General features: G+C 38.5%; 1 protein-coding gene across 2 annotated transcripts in view; it reads left to right on the top strand.

The window, feature by feature from the left end:
• C1QTNF3 (C1q and TNF related 3) overlaps positions 1 to 21,028 on the top strand; it is a 31,716-nt gene that overhangs the window by 2,480 nt on the left and 8,208 nt on the right. For both annotated transcript variants that reach the window (XM_007487492.2, XM_001373248.3), the window contains exons 2-4: positions 6,006 to 6,117; positions 14,044 to 14,198; positions 19,490 to 19,619. In XM_007487492.2, coding sequence (XP_007487554.1) covers positions 6,006 to 6,117; positions 14,044 to 14,198; positions 19,490 to 19,619 — 397 coding nt within the window. The remainder of the gene's footprint in view (positions 1 to 6,005; positions 6,118 to 14,043; positions 14,199 to 19,489; positions 19,620 to 21,028) is intronic.

Here is a 21,028-nt window from a genome sequence, read left to right as displayed (position 1 = left end):
CCTATTTCCATATTATTCATTTTTGTAATAATCTTTTATTTCAAAACCCCACATTCAATACCCAGTAAGCAAGTGAAAAATTAAATGTTTTCCTTCTTCTTAAAATGTCTTCTAAGCTGCTTATGGGGATGGGAGGTGGCTAGAGGGGGAGGTAGACATCTTTTAGGGCCCCTTAGCAATACCTCTTTTTGTATCCCCAGAGCTTAGCATAGTACCTAACACAGAGTAGGCATTTTAATGTTTTTGGATTGATTGATTACATATAGTCAGCTATAATGAGGAAGCTGAAGGTCAAATTATTCCAATTTATGAGCTATTTTAAACAAAACAGTTCACCGTCTTTTAGTAGAGAAAGGTCCTTTTTCTTTCACTAAATAGCAGCAGATTGGAAGAAAACACACATTGTCAAATGCCTATTTATTATGTGCTAGACATTGTACTAAGCATCTTGCAAATAACTCATTCGATCCTCATCACAATGTGGGATTCCAGGGTCACAGCTAGTTGTCCTCTTTAAATCCAGGCATAATGAGAACTGTAGCTCACTAACCCATCTCCAGGTATGGAATTAGCTGTGTATGCTCTGGAGCTCCAGGATTATATAGCACAATGAAGCAGAAATGGATTTGAGATTTTAGCAGCCTAGTTTGTTGTGGTTTGTCATGTAGTCATTAACCTTGTTGACCCACATCTGCCTCATTCCACTCTGGAAACTCAAGAGGACCCTGTCATCTCAAGGGCAAAGCCATAGAGAAAGGGAGAAATGAATTAGCTAGTAATTCACTCATATCTTATGTTTTTCATCAAAGATGTTTTATTTCCTCAATTATATGTAATAACAATTTTCAACATACCTTTTCCTGAAATTATATGATTCAAATTATCTCCCTTCCTGACTTCCCTTTCCCTTCCCAGAGATGGTAAACAATTTTATCTGGGTTATACATGTATTATCATGCAAAAGATACTATTTTATTGGTCATCGTTGTAAGAGAATATGCATATAAAACTAAACCCCCCAAATAAAAACCCAAATAAATTAAAGTGAAAAATCCCATGCTTTGATCTGCATTTTGACTCCAGCAGTTCTTTCTCTGGAGGTGGATAGTATTTTGTCAATAAGCCCCTCAGAATTGTCCTGGATCATTATTGTATTGCTGAGAGTAGCTAAAGTCTTTCACAGTTGATCATCGTCCAATATTGCTGTTACTATGTACAATGTTCTCCCAGTTCTGCTTATTTTGCTCAGCATCGGTTCATGTAGCTCTTTCCACAGCTGATAGTAATTAAAAATGCAACTAGCATATGTTGACTTGAGAGAGGAGATTTCAGCTCTCTAGACTCTTGGCAGTGCCCAGATAAGCCCTGGGTTTGAATTCATGTGGCTATACATTTTAGAGCTGAAAGGAAATCTTAGAGGACCTTCTCAGTCAACCCCTTCATTATTTGGATAAGAAAATCAAGGTTCTGATGGGTTAAATGACTTGTCCAAAGTCACATGTGTTGTATTTACCAGAGGTGGGATTTGAACCTAGATCCTCTGACACTCAAACCAATTATCTTTCCAGTGTTGGAGAATCAGGAATTGAATGCCACTCCTTAGCCAAATTATTAAACTTGGGTTTCATTTTCTTCCCTTCTACAATGAAAGGGCAGTGGATAGAGCACCAGACTTGGAGCCTGGAACTTATTTTATGAGTTCAAATCTGGTCTCAGATACTTACTAACTGTGTGACCTTGGACAAATCACTTAGCCTCAGTTTTTTCCTCATCTATAAAAAGGAGGAAATGGCAAGTGCCTATGCCAAGAAAATCCCAAATGGGGCCGTAAAGAGTTGGGCATGATTGTAATGGATGAATAACAAAATGAAAGGGCTGTACCAGAAGATCACCTCAGATTCCTTCAAATTTTGTCATGTAGGTGGTTACTCAATGGGTAGCAAGTAAGCAGGGAAATCCTTTCTTTCCCTGAATGACCCAGAAAAATAGCCAAGCACCCAAATAAGATAAGAGTAGTACTTGGCCATGTCCAGGGTCCAAGTCAAGCCCAGATGAGTAGTATGGTTTCTCTACCAAACAGCAGAACAGGATTCCAGACTCAGTGAACAATCTCATTCATTGGGAGCTCTTCTTGTCACTAATTCTACTTTCCTTCCTCCCTCACTAGGGCCCTAGAAATAGAGTTGTTGTTTTATATGAATAAATAAATATAATATGTATAATATATAATGTATATCATATAAATATACACATCACATATTATACATAGAGGCATTCCCTCACTAGGGTCCTAGGAATAGAATTGTTGTTTTATACATAAATATATTTTTATTATATATAGGTACTCTTTCACTAGAGTTCTAAGAATAAAATTGTTTCATATAACTATATATAATATGTAATTTTATGTATATTGTGTATAATATATATTATATTATGTATAGATACTCCCTCACTAGGGTCCTAGGAATAGAGTTTTTATTTAAATATATGTATATGATATATAATAAATATACATATTATATATTGTATTATATATAGATACTCCTTCACTAGGGTCCTAGGAATAGAGTTTTTATATAAACATATGTATATACTATATAATATAAGTATACATTATATTATCTATAGATACTTCCTCACTAGGGACCTAGGAATAAAGTTGTTTTATATATAATATAAATATGTAATATATGTATATATGTACATTAGTCTATATTTAGTTTCATCATCATAAATTATATAAGAAATATAAATATATATACACATATGTTTATATGTGCACATATATCTTAAAGGATTGATTTATAATCCTGGGCATATGGCATATATTTCCTTGCCTCAAGCAGTTAAGAGGAAGCCTGCTGGGAAGTCCATAGATGGTCTAGGAGATCTCCTGAGTTCTATTTAGCTGCAAGGCTCTTCCAAAAGTCACTTAAGAGCTTTTACAATTGTCCAGAGCCTTGAAAGGAAAGAGTGGAAGTGAGAAAGCTTTTGCATGAAGATGTCACAAGATCATAGGTTTAAGACTGAAGGGACTTTAGAGGTAATTGAGTCCAACTCCCTCATTTTACAGATGAAGAGACGGAAGCCCAGAGACCTTAAGGGATTTAGTCATACAAATATTAAGTGTCAGAGGCAAAATTTAAAGCCAGTTCCTCTCATGCCGAATCCAATCCTTCGTCTGGCTGCACCCTGCTGCCTTAGTGTCCTCCTTGAGCCATTTCTGCAAAGTTGTGCCTCAAAAAAGAACTGTGTTTTCCTGCTTCAGCCACTGTTTTCTCAATATAATGCTATCCTCATCTTTCCTGCTTTCAGAGAAAAAAACTTTCTTCCCTAAGTCTGGGGGCATTTCAAGATGCTTTAACTGAGACCCAGGTAAAACCTTGTAAACATGTAAAAAGAACGTCCTCTTGGAGCTGCTGTTGCCACTCTTCCAGTCCCAGCACCTCCTGGCTGTTTCCCTTAACCATCTGCTTTTGCTACCAACCTGAATTCCTAGTGGCTAAGAAAGCTGGCAAAAGCCCACCAGGGAAATCTGGATAATTACTTTTCGGATTAGTGGGATGACTCAGTTGACATCTTTAGCTTTCCAGGCTGCCCCAGATCTCCCTAGTGCTCCTTAACCAATCAAATATGGCTGATTTTTTTCCTCACCAATTTGACAACTGGGGCCTGGCAGGTGGCCACTTTCACACAGGGTTGGTGCTGGCTGGATTAGGAGAAATTTTCTCTGGCTCACTGGAGGGCTGCTTCAGGACCTGGAAATAATGTTCTTCTCTCTCTTGGGGCAACTTAATAGCAATCTTTAAAGCAACAAGGGGGAAAAGATGAAGGAGATAGGAGAAGTCTGTCTCTATTTCTGAATAAAGGCCTGAGGAAATTAGAGAGGACATCACTGATTTTCAGCTCAGAATGCCTCTCTCCAGAATCATTAGGATATCATTATGATAAAGAAACAGCTGAGAGAAATTTGGAGTTCAGTCTCTTTCTTTCTGTTTCTTCTTGACCAGAAGCCCCTTAACAATAAACATTGTTTTAGAGAAATCAATGTATTATTAAATGTATTATTAATGTATATTAATGTATTATTAAAATATACATAGGAAGTTTTTCGTCAGACAATTTTTCACATTACACAGTTGATGAGAGTTTCGTCAACTTGGGTTTGATCCTAATGAATTGGCAAGTAGCACTAATTCTCCAGCCACTCAAATTCCTTTTTGGAATCATTCTATTCATTTTTTTAAAACACTTGCCTTTTGTTTTAGAATTGATACTAAGTATTGGTTCCAAGGCAGAATGGCAAGGGCTAGGACATTGGGGTTAAGTGACTTACCCAGGAACACACATCTAGGAAGTATCTGAGACTTCCTGTTTCTAGGTGGCTGTCCATCTGCTGAGCCACCCAGCTATCCCTCACTCTATTAATTTACAATCAAGATAAAGAGACAGAAATGATCACTAGTTGATCAGATCATAGAGATCATCTGTCTCATCTAGTTCATTTATTACTCCCTGAGAAAACTGAACCTCAGGGAGGGGAAGATACTCTTTTAACGAGAATGTCCTGTTTTTAATGGCAGAACCAGGATAGGACTTGGACATTTAAAAGAGAAATCACCAAGTGAAAATTAGAAGACCTCAGTGGTCTCCTTTTGAATTTGAAGCTGCTTTGGAGAATATAGTGAACTTCTTTCCTCAGGGAAATAAATAGAATTCATTTAGTATAGGATGGGTTTTTTAAAAGAGGGATTTTTCCCCTTGGGGGTTTACAAACCACTAAATGCGAATGATTATTCTAATCCACCAAGATTTTTTGGCTCTGGTCTTTATCATCTAATGCACTAGCTCTCCTTCCAAGCTTCATTTCACTTAACAGATTTTTATAAGTGTTCCATCTATGCCTTCATCAATAATTCACTAAGTAGGCATTTATTAAGTGCTTACTACTATGGAAGAAAATATCTAGGACTCTTTAGTTGTGCCAAGCACTGGACTAAGCATTGAGAATACAAGAAGGAAATAGCAAAAACAGTCCTTGCCCTCAAGGAGCTTAAATTCTGAGCTTCTCCTAAGTCAAGGGTTCTTGACCTGGGGTCTATGAACTTGTTTTTTTTTTTAACTTTGTCAATAAAAATATTTGGATATAATTGAAAAAATAGAGATTTTTATTATTATTGGGCAGATGATTGCAAATAGTTGAGAAATACCCAAGGACCTATTTCTGGAGCTTAGTGGGGCTCTATAAGCATCCATTAATATTAATGCCTCTTCCATCTGGGAGGGTCATGCTTCTAGGCTGGTTGGCTTCAGGGACTGTTGGCATTTGGGGAAGAAAAAGATCTCAGGATTCTGGTTTAGGTCTGGAAAGTATAGCAAGTTCATGTGCCCTCTCCACTGTTGTACTCCTTCTCATTTTAGACATGAAGAACATGATGTTTAGCCAGAGAGATTAAGTCACCTACCCAAGGTCACACCTGGAGCCAGGAACAGGGCTGAGATCTGAACCTAGGTCCTCTGGCTCCAAATCCAATGCTCTTGGGGATCCCAACAGACGTTCACAATCCAGGAGGATTGCTGATATCAGTGGCAAAAGGAGAAACTTTCCAATGGACTCCTTTATAAGGTCACAGGATTTAGAGTTAGAAGAAAACTTAAAAGGTCATCTAGTGCAACCTCTGCATTTTAATAGATAAAGAGAGTGACCCAGACAGGGAATGTGACTTGCAAAAGACCATAAAATTAGTAAACAACTGAATTGGGATTCACTTGTAGCTCCTCTAACTCAAAATCCAGTTTTCTTTCTGCTACCTGTTGGTTGTCTTGTTCTCTTTTCTCTTCCTGGGGTTACACAGTCACTGGAATGACTGCCTCTTCCCTCTGCCATATTTGTTTTATTAGCTTGGAATTAGACCCCAAACTATTTAGATGCCAAAACCCCATAGAAACCAAGAATGAATGGGAAACCTCCATTGAATCTTCTGTTTTGTATCTTTTTAAAGACATCTCAAGCTGGATCACTTCCACCTGACTGCAGCAAGTGCTGCCATGGAGATTTTGGGTACCGTGGCTACCAAGGCCCTCCTGGACCCCCTGGACCTCCTGGAATCCCAGGTAAGGATGAAAAGTAGAAAGCACTGCATTATATCGATCTCATTCCTGACAGAACTAGAGGTTGAGATGCTCCCTACCTTTTGATCTAACATGTTTAATAGTACATATATAATTTATATACTAATGGTATATTTTATTTGTTTTTTACATTTATTTATATTTATATACTAATAGTATATAATTTTATGTTTATATACTAATAATATATATATGTTTATATATATATAGTATGTAATATATATATATATATATATGTGGGCAGCTAGGCAGCACTTAGAGTGGCAGGCTTAAAAAGCTTCCCAACTCTGGCCTCAAACACTTCCTGGTTTTGTGACCCTGGCTAAATCACTTAACTCTGTTTGCCTTAATTTCCTCATTTGTAAAATGAGCTAGAAAAGGAAATGGCAAGTCACTCTAGCATCTTTGCCAAGAAATTCCCAAATGAGGTTATGAAGAGACCAAATCTGAATTCAGACACATACTAATTGTATGATTCTGGGCAAGTCAACACTGTTTGCCTCAGTTTCTTCATCTGCAAAATGAGCTAGAGAAGAAAATGGCAAACCACTCCAGGATCTTTGCCAAGAAAACCCCAAATGGCATCATGAAGAGTCAGACACGACTGAAACAAATGACAACAATAACAAAACAACAACAATAACAACCTATGTATAAGTCCAGCAGATAATGGGTCAGGCAGCAGAAAATAAGTTTTAAAGTGGAGAACATACTCTGCAGCAGACACTGTTCTGTTGGATCTACTCTCACACTACCTACAATTATTCTTTGTGGCTAGTTGTGTGCATGGCTTATTTTTTCACTTAGAAAATAAGCTCTGAAAATCAAGAGACCAAATCTTATGCTCATTGTATCTTCTATAATTCTTAGCATAGTTCCTTCTATGTAGCAGGTGCTGAAGTAATAAAACTAATTTTTTAAAAATCATCTTATTTATGTTTCATTCTTACATAACATTTTGCTCTCTGTGTCCCTCCATCATACTTAGTCTGGACAGCTGTATCTTTTGACAAAAATGAAAAACCAGAAAAAAAGATCAGTCTAACAAAATCATTCTCTAGGACTTCTCACCTTATCACCAGCATTTATAAAAATATTGAAAGTGTGCAAAGTACTTTTAAAATATAATTTCATTTTATCCTCATAACAACCTTGGTAAGTGGTCACTACTGGTGGCCACATCTTACAGATGAGGAAACTGAGGCAGGCAGAGGTTAAATGACTTGACCAGGGTCATAGAGCTAGAAATTCTCAGGAAGGAGATTTGAGCTCAGGTTTTTCTGACTCTGGGTTGAGGATGTTATCCACTGTGTCACCTCTAGTTGCCTCTGTACACTGTCTACTAGTAAATTCCATGCCCAGAGTCTCTAACAGATTGCCTCTTTGCTTCTTACCAATTTGTACTTACTATTTGCATGACCCTGGACAAGTCACGTCCATCCCACTGGATCTCAGTTTCCTCATGAAAAGAAGGCTGGATTCGATAATCTCTTAGGTCTTTCTTCCTCCAACACTCTCAGTCTACATCTTGGTTTTAAAATGAACCTGCTGCTCCCAAGCATGCAGGAGTCACCACTTAGTGCATCAATGTCTATAAGAAGCATCGTTTGGTTTGGGGAGTGCCTTACTTGCCAAACTATGTTCAGAATGGAAGAGTCTAAGTGTGTCCATACTATCTAATCCAATCTAATCCTTATTTATAAAGCACCTACTTTGTGCCCAGGGCTACTCTAAGGAGATACGGTGAATAAAAAGTCCTTCCTGCCTTTGAGAAGTTTACAGTCTAATGAGAGGGACAACAGGCAAAAAGAGGCAGGAAAGGGAGAGGTGAGGCAGGTCAAGATATCAGGGTGCCCAGCATGGGAACATCTTGTTTCACAGAGTTGAAATCAGGCAGGGCAGCAGATGCAGAGTGGAGTGTTAGCACTTAAGGGGAGGCATTCCCTTCCCCTCCCAGAGGGTCTCTGGAGACGTCAGGCTATGGCATGAGCTCTGTGGATATTGTACGACAGTGTGTTTCCCATTGGCAGACCATCCCGTTTTCAAGCACTTCTCCCACCAAAAGAGAAGGAGGTTGAAATTCTATCCTCAAAAAGACCCCAGGGATGGGACTTGGGAGGCTTCTTTCTTTTCAAAGGGCTGTTATTAAAAGGCACAATCCCTGAAAGGTCAAATACTGTCATCAATTAATTCGTTATGTGGAAGCATTAGGATGGCAAGATTTTTGAGCTGAAAAGAACCTTGGAAATCACCAAGTCCAACTCCATTATTAATGAAGGGGTGGGGGACAGTGGATAAGAGCACTGGACTGAGAGTCAGGAAGACCTGAGATCAATTCTGTATGATTCTCGGCAAGTTATTTAACTTCTTTCATCCTTAGTTGGCTCATCTGTAATATGGAAATAATAATACACTTACCTCTTAGGTTGGTGTGAGGATTGAGTGAGGAAATATATGTTCAAAACTTTGCAAACTTTAAAACACTATATAAATAGGGGCAGGTGGGTGACTTAAGAGTCAGGCCTGAAGGTTCTGAGGTTCTGAGTTCAAGCCTAGCCTCAGACACTTTCTAAGTGTGTGACCCTGATTAAGTTACTTAATCCCCACCATCTTACCCTTACTACTCTTCTGCCTTGGAACCAACATACAATATAGATTCTAGAATGGAAGGTAGGGTTTTTTTTAATTTTTAATCACTATATGATTGCCGATTATTATTATTCAGAAAAAAACTGAGATACAGAAAGAAGGGATTTGCTTCAGAGATAGGATTTGAAGCCAGATTTTCTGATGCCAGATTTAGCAACCAGTCTACTATAACAAATACAGCAACTATAGTAGAGAGAGAAAAAATACTGAAAACCAACCTTGGGGAGAAAAAAGAAAGATGAGGGAGTAGTGAGCAAGATGCTGGAGAGAATACTGAAATGGAAGGAGGGTACTTGCACATTTTTTTCAAGGGTGGTTCTAGACAAGAAGTAATTTGGGTTACTCTGTCTAAGCATTTTTTAATAGCTAAGAAGAAAGAACAGTGAGCATTTTAAAAAGTACTGTTAACATATGTTCTCTCATTATATCCTTACAACAATTGTATGGAGTAGGGGCTATTATGATTTCCATTTTATAGATGAGAAAATTGAGTCTAGTAAAGGTATAGTAACTTGTCTAGAGTTACACACTGAATAAATGTATGAGACAGGATTAGAACTCATCTTTCTGACTTCAGGTATAATACTCTTTCCACTTTGACACATAGTTATGCTCTAAAAGGCCTCTCTCTATTCCGACATTCTTTTTTTTATTGAAAATATTTATTTAATTAATTAATTTAGAATATTTTTCCATGGTTATGTGATTCATGTTCTTTCCCTCTCCTCATCACCTCCCCCATCCAACAAGTAGTTCCACTGGGTTTTCCATGTGTCATTGATCAAGACCTATTTCCATATTATTGATATTTGCACTTGGAGTCTATATCCCCAATCATATCCCCATCAAACCATGTGAGCAAGCAGTTGTTTTTCTTCTGTGTTTCTGCTCCCACAGTTCTTTCTCTGGATGTGGATAGTGTTCTTTCTCATAGATCCCTCAGAAATGTTCTTTCTGATAAGTCCCTCAGAATTGTCCTGGATCATTGCATTGCTACTAGAAGAAAAGTCCATTACATTCAATTGTACCACAGTGTATCAGCCTTTGTGTACAATGTTCTCCTGGCTCTGCTCCTTTTGCTCTGTATCAGTTCCTAGAGGTCGTTCCAGTTCACATGGAATTCCTCCAGTTCATCATTCTTTTGAACACAATAGTATTCCATCACCAACATATACCACAATTTGTTCAGCCATTCCCCAATGGAAGGGCATCCCCTCATTTTCCAATTTTTTGCCACCACAAAGAGCAAGGCTATAAATATTTTTGTACACATATTTTTCCTTGTTATCTCTTTGGGGTACAAACTCAGCAGTGGTATGGCTATCTATTCCAACATTCTATTCATTGAGAGGCTGTAATGTTCCTAACTGTGTGACTTTCTAGACTTCTATGTGTGACTTTAAGCAAGTCACTTTGAAGCATGAATACTTTCATTTGTGATGGGGAGATAAAATATTTACATTACCACCCTCTAGTGTTGTGAAAATCAATGATAAAATGTTTTTAATGTAGTTTAACCATTAAACACCATATAGATGTGAATTATTTGTTATCTGTAATCCCCCCCCCATATGATAGCTAAAAGTTAAACCTCGACTAGAGTTGATTTATATTTTAACAGGAGTTAAAAATTAACAGGAGTTAAAACAGGAGTTTAGCTTAAACTAAAATGATTTTACAGCCAAAGAGGCAGACTATCAGGCATCTGGAACCAGGTAAGGGGTGGTTTTTAGGGACCACTTTTCTGGTGTGGATGAGTGTGATACAAAATGCACTGCAAGGACTTGATTTACAAGGAAACATCATGCAGGAAGGAAATGGAACTTTGACTGACAATGGGTGATGGGACTAGAACTTCTACCTAAGAAAAGCAGACGGGAAGTTGAAAAGGAGTTCTTATTCCCTTCTGAACTGAAAGGGAGAAGATCATTTCACTGAGCTTAACCTGCTGTGATCCCTCATTGATCTGAAGAACTCAAATTAGCTATCTTTCCTCAGAAGTGATGGATAGAGACTTTTTCCCTTTGGGGAAGACAAAAGACTATCCACCCAGAAGATTTTCCATTGATATATTTAATAGCTGTATCTCTCTATATTAGGAAATTACACCAGCCTAACTCCACAACATCCTCAGGGACCCAGGTCCCCATACCTGAGCCCTCAAACCCCTGAAGGGACTTTAGGTTGAAATAGAAATACCAATCATGAATCTCCAAGCAATAAATAGATCTTACAAATTACAGAAGAACTAAACATCTCATTCTTTAAATGTACTAAGGGGATCAAGATAATATCCATTCAGAAAAGAAAACAGAAACCAGAGACTGAAGGGGATTTCCTCTTTACCTTTCAGGTGTGGACATTAATCCAATTTCACCTTCTCTGGGACAACTCTGCCTGGGAGAGAAAGTGGTGTTTCTCTTTATCTATTCCCTCCTTCTCTAAGACCTGTCAAGCTTTGGCTCCTGATCCCCAGCTAGTACATGTACCACTGAAATAATATATAACCCCAACCACACCCAACTCTGGATGTATGTGGATTCCTGGATTTAATGTGGCATGTACTAGATGATACCTAGGTGGCATAGTAATGAGCCCTGGGCCCAGAATCAGGAAAACCAAAGTTCAAATTTACCCTCAGATACATGTTGTATGACCCTGGACCAGTCATTTAATATCTATTTGCCTTTATCCTCTGGAGAAAGGAAATGACAAATAACTCTAGTATCTTTGCCAAGAAAAGCCCACGGATGGTATTGGCATTCTATGGTCCACTGAGTCACAAAGAGTTGGATGTAACTAAATACCTGAAACACACTGGATGACAGCGGCTGTGGTGACAGAGCCAGCCTGGGCTCAAGTTCTACCAACCCATGAAGGCTGTGTGAATCTGAGCAAGCTGTGTAACCTCCTAGTGCTCTGGGCAATTATCTAAAACTATACAAGTGGAGAACAGTTTGCTTTGGGAGAAGTTTCCTTATGAGGAATTCTTAATGTCAGTGAAATCCCCAGGTCCAACTAAAAAAAAAATATATTGGATGACAAGCTTCCCTTTATGACTTATGAGACTGATAATGAGTATCCAGTTGGCAAGTACAAATGCTCTCAAACAAATGCTGTTTGGTTATTTTAAGGAAATCATGGAAACAATGGCAATAATGGAGCCACTGGTCATGATGGGGCAAAAGGTGCTTCCCTTTACATAAGCTCCCATACAACTGTTCTCTCCTTTCCTGCCTGGGACGTCACCAATCACCTCCCTTTCCTTGTGGTGCCATTGTTGTTGTTCAACCCCTCCAATCCCCTCCAATTCTCTGTGACCTCATTTGGGATTTTCTTGGCAAAGTTACTAGAGTAGTTTGCCATTTTCTTTTCTAGCTCATTTGACAGATGTGGAAACTGAAGTAAATGGGGTTAAGTGACTTGCCCAGGGTCACACAGCTAGTAAGTGTCTAAGTGTCTGAGACCAGATTTGAAATCACAAAGATGAGTGTTTCTGACTCCAGGTCCGGCAGTCTATGTACAGTGGCACCCCCTAGTTGCCCATGTGGTGCCCACTCTTATCCTGTCACCTTCCTGACACTGTCACTCTGTACCCCAGGTATATAATTTCCTAAGGGTTGGAGTCCTGGGAATTTCAATCAGGTCAGTCTTTGAGACTCAAAGTCTAATGGGAAAGAGTTGTTTTCCTCACAGGTTTTCCATTCCACCTAAAGAGACAGTTTCCTCTTTTATTTAAAGTTTCATTTTGGAAACTTTTTGGTCATCATCCATATTGGCCACAGACTTAATTCATTCCTGGAAGAACTTGGAAACTGCTACCATATATTACTTTAAAAGATGGAAACAAAGTTAAAGTGTGAATAACTCCAAAAAATGAGAAAATAAATTCAGCATGCATTCCATTCAATTAAATGGCCATTTATCAATTTTTTTTTCATGTTCAAGGCAGCCGGGGGAGCAATGGTGGTAGGATGGTTTCTAGTTCTGGACCCATCCATTAATATTCTATGACTGCCCATACTCCATATGAAGACCTGAGAGACAGAACTGGATGCTACAATTATAGATTTAGAAAGGAACTAAGAACCCATCTCATTCAACTTCATTTCACAGATGAGAAATTAGTGCCTCAGGGTCCTGAAGATAGTAATAGTCATAGGCAGGATTTGGACTCAGCTTGTCTGTCTCCAGAGTCAATATTCTTTCTACTGTGCCACAATGATCTCTAAGGGCACTTTCCATCTTTTATATTGTATGTTTATGGTTCATTATATAAATATTTACAGGGTGTTCAGAGATTAAAAATAACATAGTTCCTGCAGGCAGAGTTTACAGCTTAGAAGAGGTTCTAAGGCAAACACACAAATAGCTAAACTGAGGCAGAATGGGATAAGTACTTAAGGAGAATTTGGAGTACCTTATTAGTTGAGAACAAGTAGAAGCCCTGGAAGCCTGCAAATAATTATTCATATTTCCATGTGGTGTTAAGGGGTCCAGAGTGCTTTCCTCATACCAATCATCCAAAGAGGAAAGGTTTATAAGCATTGTTATGCTACCTTGATGCCTAGCATGATGTCTGGCACATAGTAGGCACTTAATAAATGTTAATTGATTGATGACCATTTTACAGAGGAGGAAATTGAAGCTCATAGATGGATTGTTTTGTCCAGAGTTCAACAGGTGGTAAATGTCAATTCTGGAATTTCAAGACAGGTTAGGTCCCTTGATTTAAACAACAGCAGGGCTCTTTTGTCTAAAACAAGATTAGAATAGAAAGTACAATCCATATAAAGATGTCACTGGAGGGTACGTCCATTGGTGAAATGAAATAGAGATTTAAAGCACTTTTATAAAACTGTTTTTAGGGCTAGTAAGAGTTCTAGAGCTTGAGTCATTTGGACTGGGGTAGTGTTTGGATTTTTCCCCCAGCTCAACAGTGGATTAGGTTCTTAGCCCTTGATGGTTTCTGGGCATTTTTGTTCTTGGGTGAGATCTAGGCAATACAGATTTGGAGAATTATCTCTAGAAGGGTGCTACATTTGTAATAGAAAGATCCATTTTAAGCAGTTAGCATGCTTGTCATTGGAACTGTTTTGAAAGAGTTGTTTGAAGCATTTTCGATTTCTGACATTTTGTAGGAGAAAATTCATCTTGTCTGTTGGCTTCCTTAAGGAAGGAAGACTTATGAGACTGATATTGAGTATCCAGTTGGCAAGTACAAATGCTCTCAAACAAATGCTGTTTGGTTATTTTAAGGAAATCATGGAAACAATGGCAATAATGGAGCCACTGGTCATGATGGGGCAAAAGGTGAGAAAGGAGACAAAGGAGATCTGGGCCCCAGAGGAGAGCGAGGACAGCATGGCCCTAAAGGAGAGAAGGGCTATCCTGGCATTCCTCCTGAGCTACAGGTAGGTGATCTTTAAGGATTTGGTAAGGTCTGGGCAGTGGGAAGAATGCTAGAGGAGGAACCTGGGAGACCCATCTCTGTTCCCTCCCTCCATCAACCCCTGACCTTGGAAAGATGGGCACATGGTACTTTTCCACTCCAAAGTGCAGGGCTTTTCTGAGAATCTATCTAGTGTGTACGTAGTGTGCATTTAATAAATGCTTGTTGATTGAGCAATTGATGTAATATAACTACCAAGATAAAAGATTTGAATTATGCCTCCCTCTCTTGATGTCAACAAAGATTATGTTGCTTTTTTGTTCACTACATTGACTCATATTGAGTTTGCAATTAATTATAGACTCCTTGACAGGCTAGATGACAAGCCCAAGAAGATAATATTTTATAGAGATACAGGCAAAATCAATCACATCTTTAAAAAAAAAACAGCTGCTAACAGAGAGGATAGAGAAGGTACAGATAGATATCAACTAGCTTATAAAGTTGGATGAGAATTAATAGTGAGAGTTAGCAAATAAAGAAGCTGACTTGATCAAAGGTTGTGCATCAGCAGTGTGATGACTCCTTAAGCTCTGGGTTTCTGTGGGAAATTGCATGGTGGGAAGTAATTTAGAACCTTGCTAAACCTTCTGGGTTTTGTAATTTTTGACTCATCTTGGTAGCCAAAAAATCTGTTGGCGATGGGGGAGTCAGAGAGAGAGGAAAGAGGGCCCTTGTGGGTGGGAGGGAAGGGAGTGTGAAGCAGAAGCAGCAATGGAAACCTGGCTGGGGGTGGGAGGGTGAGAGTGGAGCCGGCACAGCTGTGCAGAACTGGAGCTGATGTGGCAGAGCTACATGGTCTACGATTCTGTTTTCTCTTTCCAGGCTATGGGGAAAGGTAGTCAAGAGAAGGGGGCAGCTAAAAGCATGATTGCAAAGCCAACTATTTGTAATTTCTCTCTTTACAATTGGTTGCCACTGATATTGGCTTCTAAGCATGTTTCTTTATTCTCCTGTAAATTGTGTTATGGAACTAACTTTTCTTCTTATGCTTCTAGACTTAACGAGGAGTGTATATATTTCCTTGTTTTCATTGGTTTGGGGCATGAGTATTCAGGGGACAGATCTGGAAATAAGAAAGATTTTAACTTCTCCTAGTACAAAGCTGAGATCCCAAATTTCAGTCTTTTGTTAGAGACTGTCTAACTGGGAGCATAATTAGGAGCCATTCATTTGTTGCATAGCTACAGTCTCAAGGATAGGATTAATGTGAATCTAGGCTTTTCAAAGACTCCATTGTACTAATTAGGGTTAGAGCTACATTAAGGGAGACTCTCTGTCTTTCTCTTTCTCTCTATCCTCTACTTATCTTCTTAATGCCTTCTTCCCATCCTTTCTTCATCCCTCCCTTTCTTCATCCCTCCCTTTCTCCCTCCCTTCCTCCTTCCTTTCCATCCTTCCTTCCTTCCTTCCTTCCTTCCTTCCTTCCTTCCTTCCTTCCTTCCTTCCTTCCTTCCTTCCTTCCTTCCTTCCTTCCATCTTTTTGTACCTCCTTCATTTCTTCCATTCTTTCATCCTTCCTTCCTTCCTTCCTCCCGCCCCCCCCCCCCCTCCTTCCTTCCTTTTGCAAGCCAACCTGCAGACTGCAAAGCCGATGGCTCCTCCTGACTGAGTGTGGAGACTTAGGCAATAATGATAAATGTGAGACAGCTTTCATATTCAACCCACAGCACAGGTTTCACAGGATAAACTGTAATGCCTTGGCTGAGGCTTAGGTTTATTTTATACCCTCATGATCACACATCTACTTGGCACACAATTCATTCTCTACATACATATTTAAATAGAACCTAACAACAGATGTGAAGCCTAAGGAGATAGTCAACAAAACATTGTTGCTAAGTGCAGGGTCAGAGGGTAGAATCAACATTACACAGATTTGCCAGAAGTTTTTATGCAAAGAAAAGAGGGTCCTATCTAAGTGAGTATATAAGAATCTTTAGGTTTAATTTTGTAGGTGGAATCTCCTGGTAATATTCTGGGGGGTCATCTGTATTAACCCTGCAAGTATGTTGCTCTCATCTATTTTTCCTGGGGCTAAGTAAGAATAATAATCATAGCAATTCCAATAATAAGAGGATATTAATTAGGAAAGTTACTCAGGGGGGTTTCAGTGGGTGTTTCCATCCTTTCTGGGGGCTGCTTTGAAGACCCCAGTTTTCATGTTTGACATTGTCAAACAGTGTGGTCTTCGATGGCTCCCGACACCTTCCTTCCTTTCCTTCTCCTCCTTCCTTCCTTCCTTCTTTTCTTCCTTCCTTGCTCTCTTCCTTCCTTTGCTAAATAACTTGATTAATTTTTTCCCCTTTACTTGTGATTTCAGGAGTGAGTAGCTTTCCTGTGAGCAAGCTCCTTCTCCTAATGCAGATTGGCAAATTCTAGTCTTTGAGAGTTTCCTGAGAGCATTGAGAGTTAAATGATTTAACCAGAGTCACACATCCACATTGGTGTCAGAGGCAGGACTCAATCCCAAGTCTTCTTGACTCTAAGGACAGCCCTCTTTACCCAATGAACCAGATAGCTTATCAATTAAATTGCCTTTGCTTATTTGTATATTCTTTCCAAAGTCTCTATTCAAGAGAAGATGCCTTTAGCAATTTATAGAAGCCTTTTTAGAAGGTCTCAGGTAAAAATGCTATTAATAGCTACTTTTCTGTTTTGCCTATATTTTTTATCTTTTTTTCCATTAATCAAACTTCAGACACTTCTTGACATTGGCATCCTCTCAACAAAGGCCTTTTCATTCCAAGTTCAATGTTTATCCCATTAAACTAGTTTGCCTTAGCCAGTGTATTCTATTCATCAGAATACCTTTCCAAAGTCATTTTATTCTATGAAAAAAAAGGAATTACTTAGAATTCATAGAGTATATAGAGAATATATAGAATAAAAGAAATAAATAGAAATAAAAGAAATTTGTAGAATTTGTAGAGTGTATATATAGAATAAAAGAAAAATATATAGAATAAGAAAAATTTAGAAATTGTTTTACACAGTCACATTGCTAAAACAGCAAGTAAATCACTTCAGATTGTTTTAGATATCAATGCATGATAGTATCACTGGTATATTAAAATTATTCCCTATATCTACCTATGATCTAGTTACCTATAACTTCCATGTTTCCATAAATAATGTATACCTGATTAAAATCTATCCTAGCCCTAAAGGTTGGTATGTAAATGACATCTCTGATGCTGATATAACATAAAACAAAAGTTGTCCACATGTTATTCTGTGATGAAATGTCTACATTGGTGGAATCACTCCACTAGGTTTTAGAGAAACAAAACCAAATAAGAAACGCACACCCTGACTTAAGAAATTTCCAATTCTTAATATATTTGTATAAAACTTTACAATTTTCAAAATGCTTTTTCACATATGATCACATTTGATTTTTATAACAACTCCATGCAGTGGAAAGGGTCAATGTTATTATTATTCCTGTAGGTAGGCACCATCCATATTATTGTTCCTGCCTCACAGATGGGGAAATTGAGGTTCAGTAAGGGTAACATATCCATGAACATGTAACTGGTCAGTGTTGGAATCAGGTTCTGCATCCAAAGTCCATGTTCTTTTTATAATACTACATTCAGAAGATCTTAAATATACCTTAGATGCCATCCTCTCTTTCCAATGCTGCCCCTCTAGAGGAGGACCTCATAACCCCTCCCTATACTACTTTGATCTTGACATTTGTGTTGTCTCCCTGCACAATCCATCCTTCATTTTACCACCAGACTCATTTTTATGCATGTATCTGATGGCGTTACTTCACTGCTCAAAAATCTCCAATAGCCCTCTTTTGCCTACCAAGTGAAATTTAATCTTTTGTTACCCACATTCAAGGCTTTTCACAATGCCATATATAGTGCTCTGGTCAAAATGGACTATTTTGCTGCCCTCACTTCCCTTACTCCTAACAAATATGCCCCACTCTTTGTCTCCTCCTACCTGGGTATTTATTATTCCCTATTTCTGAAGTATCTTCCCTCTACTTCTTTCCCTTTGAGAGGCAGCATGACATGGTAGGAAGTACGCTAGATGTGAAGTCACGAGAAATCCAGGTTGGTAACCTACTCTCCCATTCCTGACATTTTTCTTGCTGTCTCTGAACCTCAGTTTCCCCATCTGTGAGGCAGGAACAATAATACGGATGGTACCCACCTCATAGTGTTGTGATATAGCCAAAAGTAGTTCTCTCCAGAACTCTTTAAAGAAAAGTCATTGTGAAAAAGCTGTATCATTCGATGGAAAATCAGAGTATCCCAGTCATGGATAAAAGCCCAGAATCAGAATCAGGAAGATGTGGGTTTAAAAGTGCTGCCTCTGATCATTCCTGGCTGTACAGTCACAGGTGAGGTCCAGGCAGCTCTCTAATATGATATGTGACATAGGAGCCAGGCTGCATCCAGAGAAGGGAGTTTGCATAAAAGGAGACAGTAAATCAGAGGGGAGTTCCAAATACAACAGTAAAAGCATTATGTGGCAATTATTATTTGATGGTTAAATTTGTACCGTTCTTTTAAATCCCAGCTCAGATCGTGATATCCTGCCACGAAGCTTTCCCTTTTTTCCCTCCCCTGCCCTAGTAGCAACTTCTCAGATCTCACATTTTTGCTCCTCTCAGATATACTTATCATGCATTATTTCACAGCATAGTTATCAGTGTTGGCATTTCAGCTCTCAAAAAACTATGACCTTCTTGAAAGAGACCATTTTTAAACTTTTATTTCCTTCAGAGTCAAGTCTGGCACCTATCTAGATGGTATCAAACATAGGAAACAGTAAATATTTGTTGATAGAAAAACATGAGTGAACTTTCTTGCTATATTTGGAGGCATTGGACCTGGGTTCAAATTCACACTCTCTCACTGACTACTTGGGGGGCCTTAGACAAGTTGCTTAAGCTTTCTGGGCTCCAATCTCCTCATTTGTAAGATGAGGGGGTTGGACTTGAGGTAATATAGGCCCCTGAATATAATGCTGGAAGTGGAGTCAGAATCTTTCTCAGACACTTTATTGGCTATATGCCTGTCCCTAGACATGTCAATTAACTGCTCTTTGCCTCAGTTTCCTCATCTGTATAGTTACGGGATTTGGATTCCATGGCCTCTAAGTGCTCCTCTTGCTCTGAGTTTATGATTTTGCTAATTGAATAGTGAAAGAACTGAAATGTGGTTGAGCCCCCAGGATCCTTTTCATGTCCTTCCTTTGTCCATTCCTTAACCAAGGCTGTTTCCACAGATTGCCTTCATGGCATCCATGGCCACTCACTTCAGCAACCAAAACAGTGGAATAATCTTCAGCAGCGTAGAAACCAACATTGGAAACTTCTTTGATGTCATGACGGGGAGATTTGGGGCCCCAGTGACAGGTGAGTGAATTCTGCTTTGTTTTTTTAAAGGTCAGTAAGATAGGAAGGAATTCTTTGTCTCAATCAATTCTATCTCCCCCAAAAAGCCATTTATTAACAACTTTTTGATGGACCTCAATATAGAGGAATTATTAGGACCTGACTGTTAAGACCCAAAATCAATCACAAAATTTGAGGGGAAAAGGACTTAAGGGGACATCTAGGTCAACCCATGGCCCAACAGGAATATTCTCTATAGTAGAAGTATCAAACACCTACCATTCCTGAGTGTGAGAACCAGATTACAATATTATTAGGAAACACTTAATAAAATAAATTAAAATACAATACAATATGAGCAATGTTAATATGTGGCTTTCTTTTTTTTAACTGAGAATACTGATCATAACTGAACATACAGACTCACAAGTAAATGCAAAAAAGCAGAAAGATTAAAGGCATCTTTTTCTGACCATAATGCAATAAGAATTGCATTTAAGAAAAGATCTTTGAAGTATAGATTAAAATGTAATTGGAAGCTAAATAACTCAATCCCAAAGAATGGGTGGTTCAAAGAACAAATAATAGAAATAAGCAATACATAACAAGAAGACAATATACCAAATTCTGTGAAATATAGCCAAAGCAGCACTTGGGGAGAAATTCATATCTCCAAGTGCCTAAATCAATAAAAGAGAGAAAGAACAGATAAACAAACAGGGCATTCAATTAAAAAATTATGAAATCAGCAAATAAAAAAAACCTGCAAATGGAATCCCAAAATAAATTCTTGAAAATCAAGGAGTAAGTGGTTTTTCAAGCCAATATATGACTACAAGGATTCTTATATGATTTAATGACCCTTATTCTATGTGGGCAGTTAGGTGGCATATTGGATAGAATAATGGACTGCCTATGTTCAAATCCACTCTCAGATACTTACTGGGTGTGTGATCCTGGGCAAGTCACATAATCATATTTGCCTCAGTTTCCTCATCCGTAAAATGAACTGGAGAAGGAAATGGCAACTCCAATATCTTTCCCATGAAAACCCAAAATGGGGTCATGAAGAATCAGTGTGATTGAAAGAACTCTTCAATAACAATTCTATTTGAGTTTAACACCAATGGTCTAGTCCATAGCAATTTCTGACAAATAAATCATTATCCAACCTCTGCTTGAAGCCCTCTAATGAGGGGGAATCTCTTACCTCCTGAGATGGCCCATTCCACAGATAACCAGACCTGATATTTCTCATAAAAAAGATAAGCCGCCCCCCCCCAGCACAAAAGAAATGGGAAGTAGTCTTCGATTTCCTCCAAACCTATTAAAGCGTAAGGTAAGTAAGTGATCATTCTTGTTTTCTCTCCACCTCCATCTCCAACCCCTACAATAAAGTGTTTCTCTTTTTCCTTCCCTGAAAATGAAGT

Source organism: Monodelphis domestica, chromosome 3 (assembly GCF_027887165.1).
Source record: "Monodelphis domestica isolate mMonDom1 chromosome 3, mMonDom1.pri, whole genome shotgun sequence".
Lineage (NCBI taxonomy): Eukaryota > Metazoa > Chordata > Mammalia > Didelphimorphia > Didelphidae > Monodelphis > Monodelphis domestica.
Note: the sequence above shows the minus strand (reverse complement) of the source record. Positions and strands in the feature narration are given on the sequence as shown.